The sequence below is a fragment of the Anomaloglossus baeobatrachus genome, chromosome 7 (assembly GCF_048569485.1).
Source record: "Anomaloglossus baeobatrachus isolate aAnoBae1 chromosome 7, aAnoBae1.hap1, whole genome shotgun sequence".
Taxonomy (NCBI): Eukaryota; Metazoa; Chordata; class Amphibia; order Anura; family Aromobatidae; genus Anomaloglossus; species Anomaloglossus baeobatrachus.
Window position 1 is genome coordinate 147,368,868 of NC_134359.1, and position 17,712 is coordinate 147,386,579.

The window sequence follows — 17,712 nt, forward strand, 5'->3', positions numbered from 1 at the left end:
AATATGTGGCTGCCTTTTTTCAAAGGGCCAAAGCTAATTGGAAAAATGTTTCAAAAGTTCTTTAACCCCTTCACGACCTTTGACGGATATATCAGTCATGGAGCGTGTGCCGTTAAGCCCCGCCCCTGCCGCGGGCAGAATGCGGCGATCCGCGCACATATCAGCTGTTTTCAACAGCTGTAATGTGTGCCTGCATCTTACGAGTGGAATCGCATTCCACCCGTAACATTAACCCCTTACATCTCGCTGCCAAAGTCTGTCAGCGAGATGTATATATGCGCGGCCCTGATTTTCACTTACCACCGCCGCCCCCACCGGAAGTCACGTGAGTGATCACATGACTTTCGGTGGTTGCCATGGTAGCACAGGGTCATGTGATAACGCCTGTAGTTAACATGAGACCCTTCCTCTTACTGCCGGCATAATGCTAGCACGGTGAGTAAAGCAGCGTATCTGCAGTTCTCAGCTCTGTAGCTGAGATCTACAGATACGGCAGAGCGATCGGATTGCTGATCGCTATAGCCCCGTAGGGGGACTAGTAAAATAAAAAAATTAAAAAAAACCAAAACAAACAAAAAAAAACCTAAAAAGTTCAAATCACCCCCCTTTCACCCCATTTAAAATTAAAGCGTAAAAAAAAAAAAAAAATCCACATATTTTATATCGCCGCGTTCAGAAATGCCTGATCTTACAAAATATATAATCAATTAATCTGATTGGTAAATGGTGTAGCGGCAAAAAAAATCCAAACGCCAAAATTACGTAAGTTTTATGCAAAATGCAATAACAGGCGATTAAAACGTAGCATCTGCGCAAAAATGGTACCATTAAAAATGTCAGCCTGAGTTGCAAAAAATAAGCAGTCACTGAGCCATAGATCCCAAAAAATGAGAACGCTACGGGTTTCGGAAAATGGCACAAAACGTACGCCACTTTCATTGGACAAGCTTGTGAATTTTTTTAACCCCTTAGATACAAGTAAACCTATACATGTTTGGTGTCTACATACTCGCACCAACCTCAGGCATCACACCCACATATCAACTTTACCATATAGTGAACACGGTCAATAAAACATCCCAAAAACTATTGTGCAATCACACTTTTTTGCAGTTTTTCCACACTTGGAATTTGATTGCTGATTTCCAGTACACCATATGGTAAAACTTATGGTTTCATTTAAAAGTACAACTTGTCCCGCAAAAAACAAGCCCTCATATGGCAAGATTGACGGAAAACTAAAAAAGTTACGGCTCTCGGAAGAAGGGGAGCAAAAAACAAAAACGCAAAAATGGAAAGTGCCCGGGAGCTGAAGGGGTTAATGTGCAGCATGGTATATTCCCTCGTTAATTCATCAGTTGAGCAGATAAAACGTCTGGAGTTGATTCCAGCTGTGTTGCATTTGCATTTAGCAGGTGTTGCTGTAAACCCACAACATGTGGTCAAAGAATCTCTCAATGGAAAAGAAAGGCCAACATTAGGCTAACTAAAAAACAACAAAAGAAATCCATCAGAGAGATGGCAGAAATTTTAGAAGTGGATAACACCAAAGGTTTGGTACATTCTGGTGAACTTACGAACTCAAAAAGGCTTGGACATCCAAGGAAGACAACAGTGGATTTGTCGGCTGATTGCTCATCTTTACTGGGAAGCACCGACCAAAGGCCCAAAACATACTGTAACAACAATCAAGGAGTTTTTAAGGCAAAGAAGTGAAATATTCTGCAATGACAGAGTCAATCACAAGATCTCAAACCCATAGAGCATGCATTTCACATGCTTAAGACAGAATTTAAAGACAGAAAGACCCATAAGCAAGCAACAACTGAAGTCAGCTGCAGTAAAGGCGTAACAAAAAATCACAAAGGAGGAAATCCAGCGTTTGGTGACACTAATGGCTTCCAAAATTCAGGCAGTGATTGCCGGCAAAGGATTCTCTACAAAGAAATAAAAATGAACATTATATTGTGGGTAAAGTTAATTTGTCCCATTACTTCTGAGCCCTTGAAATGAGTTAGATTTGCAGAAAAATGGTAGCAATTCCTAAATGTTTCACATGACAGTAATGCTCAACCCCTTTAACCCCTTCATTACCTTTGACATAGGTTAATGTCACGGTCAGATAGGGGTTTGCGCAGATAAGGTTGAGCTCCAGCTGTCACAGCCAGGAATGTTGCCTGCACTATCCCACCAGCAAACCAGCAAAGTATGGAAAAAATATTGTGGATGTGTGATTCTGCAAATTATTATGGAATGAATGGGATTATCTACTGTGGCAAAGAAGTTGGCGCTCCAGTGCAGAAAGACCTAGGTTCTGACATTGTAAAAAAAACGTGCTGTACCAATTTACAATTCTGGTAGAAACATTACAATGGGCAATTACTTTACTAATGTTGAACTGGGCAATTTTTTGCTTGAAAAAAATCTTACAATTGTTGGTACTATGAAACCAAATTGATGAGATGTTACTCAAGTGATGAAGCACATTTCACAGCGAGCACTTTATGATAGTGTCTTTGGTTTCAGCTACAAAGCAACAATGGTGTCTTGCAAAGCGAAGAAGGAAAAATCCATTATATCACTCAGAACCATGCATCATGATTCCAGTATTGATAGCAATGACCGAAAACAGAAACCAGAAATCATCCTGCACTATAATAAAACTAAAGGAGGTGTGGACAAGGTGGATGAATTGGTTGGAGAATACTTATGAAAGAGAAAAACAAAATGTTGGCCTGTGTTCATTTTTTCAAATATGCTTGATGTATCAGCACTTAATCCTTACATTATTTATACTGAAACTCATCCCAATTTCCAAGTTAGGAGGAAGGACAGGAGATGCCTATTCTTGAAGGATCTTTGCCATGAACTTGTAATGCCTAACAGGATGCAGCGAAGCAACATAAAATGCTTGTTAAAGCAAACTAAAGAAGCTATGAAATGGTGTGGCATATGTTTTCAGGCAATTCCAGAGCCAGGAGAAACAAAACTAAAGCATTGTTTTATTTGTCCAATAAAGACAGGAAAACTGAGCGTTACTGTACCATTTCTGGAGAAAATGTCTGTAAAGAACATGTGTAAATTGTGCGGAAGATCAATAAAATTAAAAAGGAAAAGTTGAAAAAGAAATGTAGGGGGGCGGAGCTGGACATGGCCGAGTGAGGACGCTGCTTGCTAGAGCTCCTCTAAATAATCCTCCATAAGGCCGGTTTACTATACATCATGGGCAAATCTACAACGAAAAAAAACAAGCCAAGCACCTCGGGGCAACCCCCTGCGTCCCAGGGCACAATCGGGGCTTATCTCACCCGGTCCCGGGAGCCTGAGATTGTGCCTCAGCCAGGGAGAGAACTGCGGCCTGCGAGGCCTGAAGGGATCCCTGCACCGGTGTCCGTTGGGGCAGCAAGCCCGAAGACCCAGAGAAGGGGTAAGGCAACAGGGTCCCCCGGTGACCTAGAGGGACCCTCTAGAGGACACGCGGCGGCGGGAGCCGAGGGACCCCCCGCAGTGGGAGAAGCGGTGCCGGCAGCGGCGCCATTCCAAGATGGTGGCTGCGCTTCAGAGCTGCTGACAGGCAGTCCAGGGTGGGAGGACGGGTCGCCCGCAGCGGCCGTCCTGCCTGTCTCGCCCTCCGCTGGAACTCTGCGGGAGCCGGGTAGCCCGGGTAACTCACCTGCGGCCGGCCCCAGGGAATCTGTGAGGAGCGAGGCGTGCAGGCACAGGACGCACGTGTGCTCGGGTCCAGAAGGTGACTCACCGCTGCAGGCCCGGGCACTGAAGAAGCGGGCGCCGCACGGAGAAGCTGCACACCAGGCACCACTGCTCCCATCTGCGAGCACTAGTGCAGCGATCAGAGGTGAGGAGGGAGCAGCACCTAACCCAGATGGACTGCTGAGCCACAATACCCAGGTACAGGGCCCGCGGGAGGGCTTGGTGAGTGGGGCTCAGTCCAGAGAGGGGGGGCAACGCCATCAGCCATGCATCCTCACCAGGGGCCACAAGACCTTCAGGGGGAGCTGTGAACAGAGGAGGGCCACATGATCCCTGGGGGGTTGCCACAGAGTCTTGGGGATTACCCCAGAGGGAAGCACCCCCTTCTTCCCCAGATCGGTGGTCTTCTGGATCCTCCTGGGCTGAGAGCCCGACGGCCGCAGGCGGAGACCTGGAAAAAGGCACACTGATCCCCATGAATGGAGGGGCCCAGGGTACTGGGAACACCTCCAATTCGTCACATGTCTATGCCACAAATGTGGGACGATATAAAGAACCCCCAAAGTACGCAAACACTAATATATGGTCCAGCCCTACAGGAATCTTTCTATGCATACCCCAATATGTCTCACACCACCACCTCGATGGGCGACAACCGCCCGGCTTCTCTGGCAGACCTGCGGTCACTGTTACAAGCGATCCCCACCAAGAACGACATTGCAGCTTTGGCTAATCAAGTGGTGGCGGAATGTAAAGAAGAATTCATCCAATTACGGCAGGATCTCTCCTCACTTATTAACAGGGTAGACACCCTGACTGAACAACAATCAAATTCTCAGGTGTCTATTCAATCTATTCAAGAGACTGTAGAAAACCAATCCAAGCAACTATTTTCCCTTCAACAACATGTAGATGATTTAGAAAACAGAAACAGACGGAACAATCTACGTGTTAGAGGTCTTCTGGAATCTATCGCTGCCCCTGACATACCTGCTGTTCTTTGTTCCATCTTTAATAATCTGTTAAAAAGGCCACCAGGAGCTCCCCTTGAACTTGATAGAGCCCATAGGGCTCTACGTCCTCCGGATCCAGATGATTCCCGTCCGAGAGATGTCGTGTGCAGGGTGCACTTTTTTGATATAAAGAAGGACATTTTACAAGCAGCCAGGAGGAAACAGAACCTGTCATTTAATTGCTCTACCATACGCATAATGCCGGATCTCTCACGCCACACCCTGGGCGGAAGGACTCCCGATGGATGGTCCTGCGATCCCCAGAAGACCTCCCGGCTTTTACTAAGAGCCTGAATCTGCCTACAATCCCTATTGCAACCTGGCCGACTACCCTACTCCAGCAGTGGGTACCTAGGGGACGGCCTGCCTCTTCCAGACTGACTCCACGTCCTGAGCTCGGCAGGGGGCTACCTCCGAGAGAAAGGCGGGGTCGTGGGGCGGGTCGCCCTCGGTGACCGATATAGATGTGCTCAGTGGCGGAATGCGCCCTTATGACTTATGCCTCTTACAGTTATTTGAGTCACTTGACTCTTGCATCCTGCCTCTAAGTTTATTCATCGCCCGTATTACATGAATATTTGATATTGTTGCCGGTTTCTGTGGTTATCTTTAATGTTTTTAGCATGCACGGAGCTCTGCTTAGTTATGTCTGACATCCTTTCTCCCCAAATAGGTCGGGATCCTCTGTCCTGCCTAGATCAGGCGGATATGTTCCCTAGGAACATTTGTTTGGATTTCGTTTACTGTGCAAGGTTTCTTTTGCCTGATGTTCTCCCTGTTTTCGTTTCTCTTTTCCTCTTCTCCCTGCTGCTACATCCTACCTACCTCCAGTCTTCCCTTCTTTCTATTCTCGGCAGCCGGGCTGATCGTGTTCGATACCCTCTCTTATATATCTCTAATGTACTATTCTTTTATAGATGGCGGATCTAACCATCGCTTCTTTCAGTGCCAGGGGCCTCAATGTTCCGGAGAAAAGGACACAGATACTGTATCATCTTCATAAATGGAAGGTGAGAATAGCGTGTCTCCAGGAGACACACTTCAAACAAGGACATGCCCCTATTCTTAAAAATAAATATTACCAGACATGGGTATCCTCGGACAACCCAGACCAGTTCCAAGGGCGTGGCAATAGCCATCCATAAATCCCTCCCACATCAAATCTTAAAGTGCACGACAGATAGTCTTGGAAGATATATTATCCTCTCACTGAGGGTGGGAACCCACATTTTCACAATAATTAATGCGTACGCCCCAAATCAAAAACAGGACAGCTTTGTTTCCCGTCTGATCGACATCGCAATCCCCTTGCTACAGGGCACGGTGATTTTATGTGGCGACCTTAATGTCACCCTCGACCCCACATTAGATAACTCCAAAGGGAAATCTAGTATTGCATACACCACCATTAAACGTATCAAAAAAGCCCTACTGCGCATTCAACTGTTCGACACCTGGAGAATACAACACCCGTCGGACAGAGACTATAGTTTCTATTCCCACACTCAGGACTCCTATAATCGTCTTGACTACATACTAATACAACATAGCGCTCCCGTGGATCCAACATACGGGAATGGATAATATACTGTGGTCAGACCATGCGCCGGTGTATTGCACGATAGAGATCCCCTCTCTCTCGGCGCCTAAAGGGTCGTGGCGGCTGAATGAGTCGTTGCTACTGGATGAGCTTTGTACTACAAACAACCACCTCCAGCTTTTCATTATCATTAGACTTATCTTGCAGACTCAACCACCTGAAAACACCACAACCAAGAAAAAAGGGAGTCTCTGATGCAATAGTGTATTTTTTTGCAAAAAATTAGCAATAGTCACTTTATTATAATTAAAGAAACATAGTACAAAAATTGATCTCATAAAAAGCACATACAAGGTCATAGGCAAAAACTCATAGTCCAGGATAAACAGGTTCACACAAAGATATGCTCAAATTATTTTTATGTATATTTCCCTCTTTTGAGATTACAGATGAATCAGTTAAAACCAGGTGGGAGGAATTAGCAACTACATGCTCCCGGGGATTTATTGAAATATTAATTCAACTGAACACTAAAAGTATTGCAGATTTGGATAATGAAATCGAATCCATTCAGAGGGAGTTACTGGATAAATTGACGTCTGATGAAATTAGTAAGTTGAATGGTGATTTGGAGGAAAATTTTCAAAAATGGGAGAAGACCATATGCGACTCTAAACAGAAGAAATTTCAGAGAGATGTTGGTGATCGCAACTCTAATCGTATGTATAGATGGCAAAATAGACGATTAAGGGGAATGGGAGCACGATCTAGATCTAGTTCCATGACCTCAGTTTCCTCCATGGAAGAAAATATGCCTGGAGAACGGGGGACTTCAACATCCATGTTGCTACGGTCAATGGAGAAAAATCAAAGTAAAAAAGGAACCATGCCCAATAGCAATCAACAATGGAAAGGATTTAAGAATAACAAAAACCGTCTCCAGGTAATTAACCTATCCGAACATAGGCTAACTGAAACTCAGATAGATCTATTGGAAAGAGGTCTAACATTTTCTCCCTCTAACACACTTGATCTATTCACAGTGATAAAAGACGTCAATTTATTTGCCAGAAAACTCATTCTGAAAAAACTGCATGACAATAAGAACAAACAATACTCTGAATATAATGAGACTGAAAGATCAGCTCTCAGGGATTTGGAGGATCTCTTAGAAGAGCAACATACAGAGTCGCAAGGTAAATTTCCTTCCTGTATTTTGCCAAAATCCACGAGATTTCCCCCCTTGTCACTATGTCCAGCCGTGGAAATTTTTACGAACTTAGTAATACAAGATCTAAAAAGGCTGCCTAGGCATAAAAAATCAGATAATTTGACGAGAGAAGAACGTTTGGCTCTACGCCAACTTCAAGCTCTTGATGACATAGTTATAAAAGCGGCGGACAAGGGGGGAAACGTGGTATTGTGGCCCAAGACTCTGTATGAGAGGGAAGCGATGAGACAGTTAAGGGATAGGAGGACATATGAAAAATTGTCCTGTAGTCCCTTGGCAAAGTTCTCAACGGAACTGGATACCATCCTCTATGAAGCATTTACTCAGGGTATTATAACAAAAAATGTGTATGATGGATTATTGAACAAACAGGCAAGGGTTCCCACCATATATTTCATCCCAAAGGTGCACAAGAGCCTCTCAGAACCACCAGGTCGTCCGATAGTCTCGGGACTGGGGGGCCTTTGTGACTCTGTCTGCAAGTTTATTGACTACTACTTGAAGCCCTTGGCAGAGGCTCTTCCGTCGTATGTGAGAGATACGACGGAGGTGCTCACCCGAATAAATGGCATATACATGGATCATGACATGTGTATGGTGACCGCAGATGTGGAGTCACTGTACACATGTATTGACCATAAGCAGGGCTTGGAGGCGGTCCGCTTCTACCTCAGGAACAGTAACTGGGATAGCGATATATGTGAATTAATTTTAGAATTGCTGGAGTTCGTCCTTACACACAATTTTTTTATTTTTAATGATCGGTACTATCTACAGCGGAGGGGCACAGCAATGGGGGCGGCCTGCGCGCCTTCATTCGCAAACCTCTTCCTAGGGTACTGGGAGAGAGGTTTGCAGATGGGCGAGGGCGGGCAGTCCTTGAACCATGTGCCCCTCTGGCTGAGATATATCGACGATATTTTGTTTATTTGGCAGGGTGATACGGACGGGCTCCAGCAATTCATCGAGGGATTAAATAGAAATGATTATAATGTCAAATTGACTTACACATGCAGCAGGGAAACTGTGGACTTTCTTGATGTCAAAATTGAGATTGATGGTGATCATTGTGTTCAGTCGGACGTATTCAGAAAGCCCACATCAGTGAATTCTCTGCTGCATGCAACATCTATTCATCACCATTCTACCATCAAAGCTATCCCAGTTGGCCAGTTCCTGAGGGCGAGGCGGATTTGTTCCACAGTTCACAAATTTGAACAGCAGGCAGATGATCTTAGGGAACGGTTCCAGTCCCAGGGCTATAGTAACCGTTGTATTAAAAAGGCCTACACAAGAGCTAAGAGGACCCCCAGAGAGGAACTCTTGAAAAAGTCCCACAGAGGGGAGGAGAAAACAAACAATAAGATTAGGTTTATATCGACGTTCAATGCTCAGTGGGGGGAACTGAGAGGAATCCTCCAGAGGCATTGGTCGATATTAAAAACCGAACCAGCCCTAGCCACACATCTTGCCGAATATCCACAGATGACTTCACGCAGGAGTCAAAACCTGAAAGATTTACTAGTTAGGAGCCACTATGTCCCCGAAAAAAAGACACATTTTGGAATAAGACCACCAACATGGGGATGTTTCCCATGTGGGGAATGTGTGGCGTGTCCTAATATGTGTAGAGCAAAGGACTTCATCTCAGCAGATGGCTCCCGAAAATTTGAAATCAGACAGTATATCACCTGTAGTACGGCTCAGGTGATTTACTATGCGACTTGTGGTTGCCACAAGATATATGTTGGTCTTACATCTAGACAACTTAAGGTGAGAACGCGAGAACATGTCCGGGACATTCTGGCTTCTAAATCGGTCACTAACCTGGAGGAGCTGAAGACGATCCCTCGTCACTTTAAATTAGAGCATGCTAGCAATCCAAAAAGCTTTAAGGTGAGGGGGATAGAACGTGTTCAGCTTGGCATTAGAGGTGGTGACGTCAAACGCATTCTAGCGCAAAAAGAATGCAAGTGGATTACAATGCTGGGGACTCTGGCACCAGTTGGACTCAATGAGTCCAACAGTTTCTCCTCCTTTCTGTGAGAATCTATCATTGTGCGGATCTGTAGCAGCATATATATATATCTCTCTCTTTCTGTAAATAAATGTTGTTGTGGTCATGTGACCGCACTTCATGGCCACCTTGTGTATCTTCTGAGCTGCACCGTTTCTGCTGCCCTTAGCCAAAGATGACAGCGTTGGTTTTTATTAATTATTATTTTAATGTTTTTATGTTTTTTCTTTTTTTACAGCAATACATAATCCATGAAAAATATTCTTCATGGTACCTCCCACACCATATATGACGAAACAATAAAGGAAATCTATTTATCCTCCCATGATTGCCAATGGATAGAATTAAACGTATATGTGAAACATCATACTACAAGCAAGTAGCCCCAATTCATCGGATATTCATGACACTTGGAGTTTAAAGTTTATAGTCTCATATCTTTGTGGATTTATGAGACTGCCCATATACATGCAGGTTTTGCTGGTACATACCTGTATGTGAGCGTACAGGCAATAGAAAAAGATATAGATGGGTCAGCAGCACATGTTTGTATGTGGGCTATGAAGTTATTTAATCGTGTTCATTATTTTGGGGCTTAGTAATGTCATGAATCTTGCATATGAATTTCTTTAAACGGAGGGTTTCGTACCGCTCCCGTGGTGGTGCTGAGCGCGTGCCTGGTGTTCTCCCTGCTCTCCTGTGGATGCTGCTGTTGTCTGGCGGCGATGCCTGTGCGCTTGATACACAAGGTGTCCCAGCGCCCAGGCATTGTCAGGAGAGGAACGGCGGCCCACGGAGATCTGGGATTTCACGAGGCATGCGCCGATAAATGCACTGCCATTGGACATAACATCTGAGGCGGGCTATATAAGTAGTGGGAGTATAACCAGCTCATGTGCCACTCCCTGATGAAGCTTTGGTGAAATGCGCATTGGAGGCATAAGAGGTCACACTCAGAAGCTGCTCAAGTAAAAATGGGTAATTTAAAATGATTAACTTTCATTGATTTTATGGGCTCTCACTAACAGGGGTGGTGTTTGTATATTAAAGATAACAGGTTATATACAATTCACCTTATCATGAGAAAAATGCATTTGTGTGTGCCTGAGTGAGGAAAAGAAAAAAATTTTTGCATAGATGCATAACTTCTTACTTGGTATATGTACCTGACTGGCAGCTATTTAGCTGCGGTATTTTTCTTGATCCAGAGATTCAATCTAGTGAAGATTTCAATGGCAGTCAGGTTCAATGGCACACACAAGTGCGCACCCACCCTTTGATGTTCCTCTGCTCTATTTGGAAGAGGCTAAATAAAATGGAGGATTAACCCCTACATATCCTCTTGAGGAAAAGTAAATATAACAGTCATCTTTCAATATATAGAGCAGATCTTAATTAATTTTGACATAATATGACTGGAAGAATGGATCCAGTCAATAAGTGCTAAAAATAATGAGACCAGAATTTGTGTAGGTTATTCCAAAAAATATACATAAAAATAATTTGAGCATATCTTTGTGTGAACCTGTTTATCCTGGACTATGAGTTTTTGCCTGTGACCTTGTATGTGCTTTTTATGAGATCAATTTTTGTACTATGTTTCTTTAATTATAATAAAGTGAATATTGCTAATTTTTTGCAAAAAAATACACTATTGCATCAGAGACTCCCTTTTTTCTTGGTTGTGGATGAGCTTTGTGTTACTGACATTCAGACCTCTATTACAAGGTTCATGGAGGACCACTCAGTAGATGACACAGCCCCCACATATAAGTGGGAAGCATTGAAATGTGTCCTACGAGGTATTTTTATTAAACACGGGTCCCGAATCAAAAAAGAAAAGGCCCAAGACATAGTAAAAGCTCTCCATAAGGTCTCTGAACTGGAGCTCATCCACAAGCGAGCCTTATCGGCCACAAATCTACAAGCCCTTTTACAAGCTAGGTTCCAGGTTAAAAAACTGCTTGATTCCTCATATCAGCGTCTAATATAGGTGGGAAGGGGGAGGTTTTACGAGTTTGGGGATAAACCCGGCAGACTGTTGGCCAACGCGCTGAGGGAAGAAAGAGCTCATACCCTCATACCTTGCATCAAGAACCCACGCGACGAAATACTCTATGCCACCCCAGACATCTCAAATACTTTTCACGACTATTATTCCAAGTTATATAATTTACTTGTCGAGCCCCCCAGGTCGAGTGATGAGTGTCCCTCCATGCCCTCACCTTTTAGATGTCTCGATAGCTCTATAATTGACAACTTGGAAAGTCCATTTATACTGGAGGACCTGTTGGCAGTGATTCGCGACACTCCTGGAAACAAGAGTCCTGGCCCTGATGGATTCCCCGCCAAATTTTATAAATCCTTTTCGGAACAATTAGCGCTTCTAATGCTCCTTTCCTTTAACTCGATTACGGACTCTGTCCCCTTTCCGCCCCACTCCACCATGGCTCACATCTCACTACTCAGTAAGGCTGGAAAAGACCCCACGGTGTGTAGTAGTTTTAGACCGATATCACTTCTTAATGTAGATTTAAAAATCTACGCCAAGCTTTTAGCAAATAGACTTGGTCCTTTGCTTCCTGACCTGATCCATTTTGACCAGGTCGGGTTTGTCCCGGATAGAGAGGCAAGGGACAACACCATAAAAACCTTGGATTTAATTCAACATGCACATACTAAACAACTGCCTTTGATGTTGCTGTCTTTGGACGCTGAGAAGGCTTTCGACAGTCTCCTGGCAGTCACTTGCACAGACCCTGGACCATATAGGCCTGGGACCGGTTTTCTCATCTAAAATTATGGCTTTATACCATACCCCGACTGCTCACCTTAAGATTAATGGCACTCTGTCGAAACCCTTCTCCATTCAAAACGGGACCCGGCAGGGATGCCCCTTGTCACCTTTACTGTATGTCTTAGTCATGGAACACTTGTTGTCGGCCATCCGGGCCAACCCGGACATAAGGGGAATTAAGATCGCCAACCGGGAGCATAAATGCGCTGCCTTTGCTGACGATCTCCTTGTGTATCTGTGTAACCCCATCACCTCTCTCCCGTCCTTAATGGTGGAACTGAACCGCAAGCAAGTGGTCCAATTTTAAAATCAATTTTGATAAATCAGAGGCCCTAAATATTTCTCTACCCCAAACAACTGTGAATGTTATAAAACCAAACTTTCCCTTTAGATGGCCACCCCACGGTAGTATTGGATACTTGGGCATCAAGATCCCATCTGACTTGTCCAGGCTCTTTCAATTAAACTACCAAAGTTTCCTGTCATGGCTCGAGGGTGATTTAGCCCGGTGGCACAGGGGCACTCTTTCATGGTTCGGCAGGATCAGCGCGCTCAGGATGACGGCTCTGCCGAGATTGCTGTACTTGATACAGACGGTTCCGGTCTATGTTCCAGCAACCTATTGGGCCAAGATGCAGCGCATATTCAGTCAATTTTTCTGGTCCGGAAGGCGTGCCCGTATAGGGAGTAGCGTCCTAACTAGGACCAAGAGTGCGGGAGGGACGGGACTACCTGACTGTAGGCGGTACTACTTGACAGCCGCCCATGCCAGGATCCTGGATCTTTTACATAATTCTGGTTCTAAGCTTTGGGTCTGCCTGGCACAGGATATGTGTCCCTTATCATTACCGACCCTGCCCTGGACCTGGCCGCTCCTCACCAAGCATAAGATTGAGATGTCCTATAGTACTAAACAAACATTGAAAACGGTCCACTCTGTGTCATCACGCAATCTCATGATCCAGCCTAGAGGGCCCCTTATGCCACTAACCGATAACCCGGAGTTTTTACCGGGAGCATCATCTAATAATTTTCTGGGAAGCACGAAACTGAATCCTTTGAGATTAAATCGGGAGGCTCCGGGCGGGTCTCTCATCCCACTTCTGGAGACAGAGGGCCGGAATTTCAAACTGCGATTTAATTTTGAGTATGCTCAACTCAAGCATTTTCTAACCTCCCAGGACACTATCAGGGCTCATCCCCCACCCCAAACTCCTTTTGAAAACCTTTGCACTGGGCCTTCCGACACGCGTCATGCAATATCAAGGGTGTACAAGCTTATGACAAGTGCAGCAGAGGTATCACTTCCTCGCTTTTGTAGAGCATGGGAGTTAGAGCTCAATCAAACGATTCCCGGGAATCAATGGGAGTGCTGTTTCCGCCTGACCCACAGGTCGGTAGTTGCCACTAGGATGCAAGAAACCAGCTATAAAATACTTTCCAGGTGGTACAGGGTTCCGGCGTCTCTTCATGCGTGGTGCCCCGAAATACCGGACACGTGCTGGCGTTGTGAGGCCTCGGGAGGCACCATGTCTCACATCTGGTGGCACTGCCCGGGCCTGTCGGTCTTTTGGAGCAAAGTACTGGTAGCCATAAAAGAGGTCACAGGGATCGTAGTGCCCAGTCGCCCGGAGGCAGCTTTACTGTATATCTTTAACGTATCGGAAAAGGTTTTTAAAAAATCTATCTTGGGTCACCTTCTTCAGGCCGCCAAGACAGTGGTCCCACGGCGCTGGAAAGACTCCACCCCCCCGACGTTGGATGAGTGGGTAACAGAGGTAAATGTGATCCACCGCATGGAAATGGTGATGGCCCAATCACGAGGGCAAACAGTGGAGACAGCCACTAAGTGGTTCCAATGGGAGTCTTTCCTGTCCAGTGAGAAATTTCTTGAACTAATTTAATCTCCGGATTGGGGGCACTCTGGCTTTTTCCCTTTTAGACAGTACACACCATCCTCTCGACAAATCTTAGCTCAATGGACAATGCATCAGCCCCGGTCGCCTCACCCTGCTTTCTATCTCTCCTCACCTTCCTCTGAAATACCTCTCCTTCTTTGGATTCTGTGACTATCACTCGACTTAATCTCTTCTTCTTGTTCTATTATCATCTTAAGTTTTAAATGTTTATCCATGTACTATTTCTACTATCCACAGAATATTACGAAGCTTGCGAAGGCTTGGTGTAGCATTGACTTTGGATTTCGGATTTGTATCATTTGGTACAGCATGGATGTATGTTGTAATATTGTAATTCCTTTGAAAATCAATAAAATCTTAAATTGGAAAAAGAAATGTAGCTGCAGCTAGTTTACTTCAACATTTGTATACCCTTTTGTGTGTTTTTCATATCTTTGTTTTAATTTTGAAAAAAATAAATAAATTGTTAAATGATAAAAAGGATTCATCACATAGAATGCACAATGGGGGCCTTTTAGGCCCTTGTACTTACTTTTTTGGTATTTTCTGCAAACAATTATAATTACAATGTTGTGCATTTTTCATATCTTACTATGCAATTTTGAAATAAACTTGTAAAAGTTATTTGAGTTCCTCTATAGGATTTGCACAAGGGCCTAAAAGGCCAGAGTTACATGAAAGTGTATATTTCAGACGTCATGCATTCTAGGGATATTTAGGTAAAAACAAAAAAAAAGTACACATATGTGGTATTGCTGCAACCAAAACAACCTGATCTCTAAAACTATCATGCTAGTTAACCCCTTAAGTCAGGGGTGGGGAACCTCCAGCCCATGGGCCGATTACCTTTTATGCGGCCCGGGGCAGATTCCCGGGGGCTGCAGTGCTGGGGTCGCCGGCCCTTTAAATCGCCACCTGCGCTGCTTGTGCGCACCAATGGGCTATCCCGCTGTCCAGTGTCAGCGTGCTCAGCGGTGTGTTCCCGCCCCTCTGCCCTTCAGAGCGGTGTGCTCGCCCCTCTGCCCTCCAGAGCGGTGTGCCCACCCCTCTGCCCTCCAGAGCGGTGTGCCCGCCCCTCTGCCCTCCAGAGCGGTGTGCCCGCCCCTCTGCCCTCCAGAGCGGTGTGCCCGCCCCTCTGCCCTCCAGAGCGGTGTGCCCGCCCCTCTGCCCTCCAGAGCGGTGTGCCCGCCCCTCTGCCCTCCAGAGCAGAGCGCCCACCCCTCTGCCTTCCGGCACTGAGTGTCCGTCTCCTGCTCTCCAAGGCTGTGTGTCCAGCGCGTGCCCTCTGTGTGCTCTGTGGCTCGTTCAGTGCTTTGTGGCCTTCCAGTTCTGTGTACCACCCCCCAGAATTTTGTGCTCAGTGCTGTGTCCCCCCACCTATGCTATGTATCACCCAAGGTTTGTGTCCCCCCAGTGATGTCAGGGCTCTGCAAGTGCTGTATGCAGCCCCCCCATGTCCTGTGTCCTCCCAATGCTGTGTATTACCCCCAATGTTGTGTTCCCCCAGTGATGTCCGTGCACCTAGTAGCGATGTCTGTGCTCTGAAAGTGCTGTAAGTTCCTTCAGTCCTCCAAGTGATGTCTGTACCCAAGCCCCTCTTGTGATGTCTGTGCCCCAGCCCCTCTTGTGATGTGTGTGCTCTCAGCCCCTCTTGCGTTGTGTATGTCCCCTCAGCCCCTCTTGCGTTTGCCTCCAGCGTCTCCTGTGATGTGTATGCCCTGTCGTCTCCTGTGAGTTATACATCACAATGGAGATGCTGGGGGCATATACATCACAGGAGACACTGGAGACATACACAACACAGGAGGGGCTGGGGGCATTTACATTCCCAGAATCTCCTATCTGATGTATATATGTCAGTCCCAGTGTATCCTATGTGATGTATATGCCCCCAGAACCTCCAGTAATGTATGTGCCTTCAGCGTCTCCTGTCATGTATATACAGCAGTCCCAGTGTTTCCTATGTGATGTGTGTGCCTCCAGCATCTCCTGGGATGTATATACAGTGTGTTATGTGATGTATATGATTTACCAAATTTAAGGGTTCTTTACACGCTGCGACATCACTAGCGATCTCGTTAGCGATGTGACACGCCAGATCGCAGATGCGATCTGCCGAGATTGCACATAGGTCGTTTTTATAGCGCCGGTCACATGTGCGATCTCGACAGATCGCATCTGCGATCTGGCGTGTCACATCGCTAACGACATCGCTAACGACATCGCTAGCGATGTCGGAGCGTGTAAAGCACCCTTTATTATCAGAAGGAGTTGACTATGCTCCATACCGAAACAAACCTGAAAAAGCAGTTGTGAGAAGAAACATGATTAGTATCATCAAACATTACAGCTGCACCACAGAAAAGCAGCTCCGGCCACCACAATAGGGGTGAATTAATTAATTGTTTCACCAAATATAGCAGAGTCATTTTCACATTGATAACTTTGTGCGGCCCCCGAACGTGGGTAGAAATTTCCAAATGGCCCCCGGCTGAAAAAAGGTTCCCCACCCCTGCCTTAAGTGAACACCGTAAAAAAGTAACAAAAACTACCGTATGTCTTTTCATCATATTGCTGACAAAAAATGGAATAAAAAGCAATAAAAAAAAAATCATATGTAAATAAACATAAAATTGGTGAAAAGATCATCTTGTCGTGCAATAAATAAGATGCCATACAGCTCCATCAATGATTAAATAGAAAACCAAAAGCTCTTAGAATACAGTAATGCAAAAACATTTTTCTCTATAAAATAGTTTTAAATGTGTAAAGACTGCAAAACATAAAAAGATATATATATGGTATCGCTGTAATTGTACTTGCCGTAACAATAAAGCCGTCTTTTCATTTTTATGACACAGTAAACGGCATAAAAAAAAAACAACACATTTCTGAATTGCTGTTCCTTTTCGATTTTGCCTAACAAAAAGCAGAGTAGACAGTGATCAAAAAATATTATGTGGCCCAAAATGGTAACAAAAACTCTCCAACTCATCCTGCAATAGTAAGCCCTCACTGACTATGCTGGCAGTAAGGGTATTTTCTGTCACATAGGACCCTCAAAGTCATTTCAAATTTGATGTGATCCCTAAAACTTGACTACTGTAACTCTCTATTAATTGGTCTCCCCCTAACTAGACTCTGCCCTCTACAGCCCATCCTTAATGCAGCAGCCAGGGTCACCTATCTGGCTAACCGCTACTCGGATGCCTCTGCTCTTTGCCAGTCATTGCACTGGCTGCCCATATATCACAGGATCCAATTCAAACTGCTTGTTCTCACCCACAAAGCTCTCCACAGTGCAGCACCCCCCCTACATCTCCACCCTCCTCTCTGTCTATCATCCCACCCGTTCTCTACGCTCTGAAAATGACTTTCGACTAACATCCACACTAATTCGAACCTCCCACTCCCGAATCCAAGACTTCTTCCGAGCTGCACCAAACCTCTGGAACGCTCTACCCCAAGAAGTTAGGACAAATCA

At 45.2% G+C, this 17,712-nt stretch overlaps 1 protein-coding gene across 13 annotated transcripts in view; it reads right to left on the bottom strand.

The window, feature by feature from the left end:
* OSGEPL1 (O-sialoglycoprotein endopeptidase like 1) overlaps positions 1–17,712 on the bottom strand; it is a 1,349,050-nt gene that overhangs the window by 977,190 nt on the left and 354,148 nt on the right. For 3 of the 13 annotated variants that reach the window (XM_075317743.1, XM_075317742.1, XM_075317745.1), the window contains exon 7: positions 1,578–1,676. The exons of the other annotated variants lie outside the window; for them this stretch is intronic. In XM_075317743.1, coding sequence (XP_075173858.1) covers positions 1,578–1,676 — 99 coding nt within the window. The remainder of the gene's footprint in view (positions 1–1,577; positions 1,677–17,712) is intronic. 13 annotated transcript variants of the gene reach the window in all.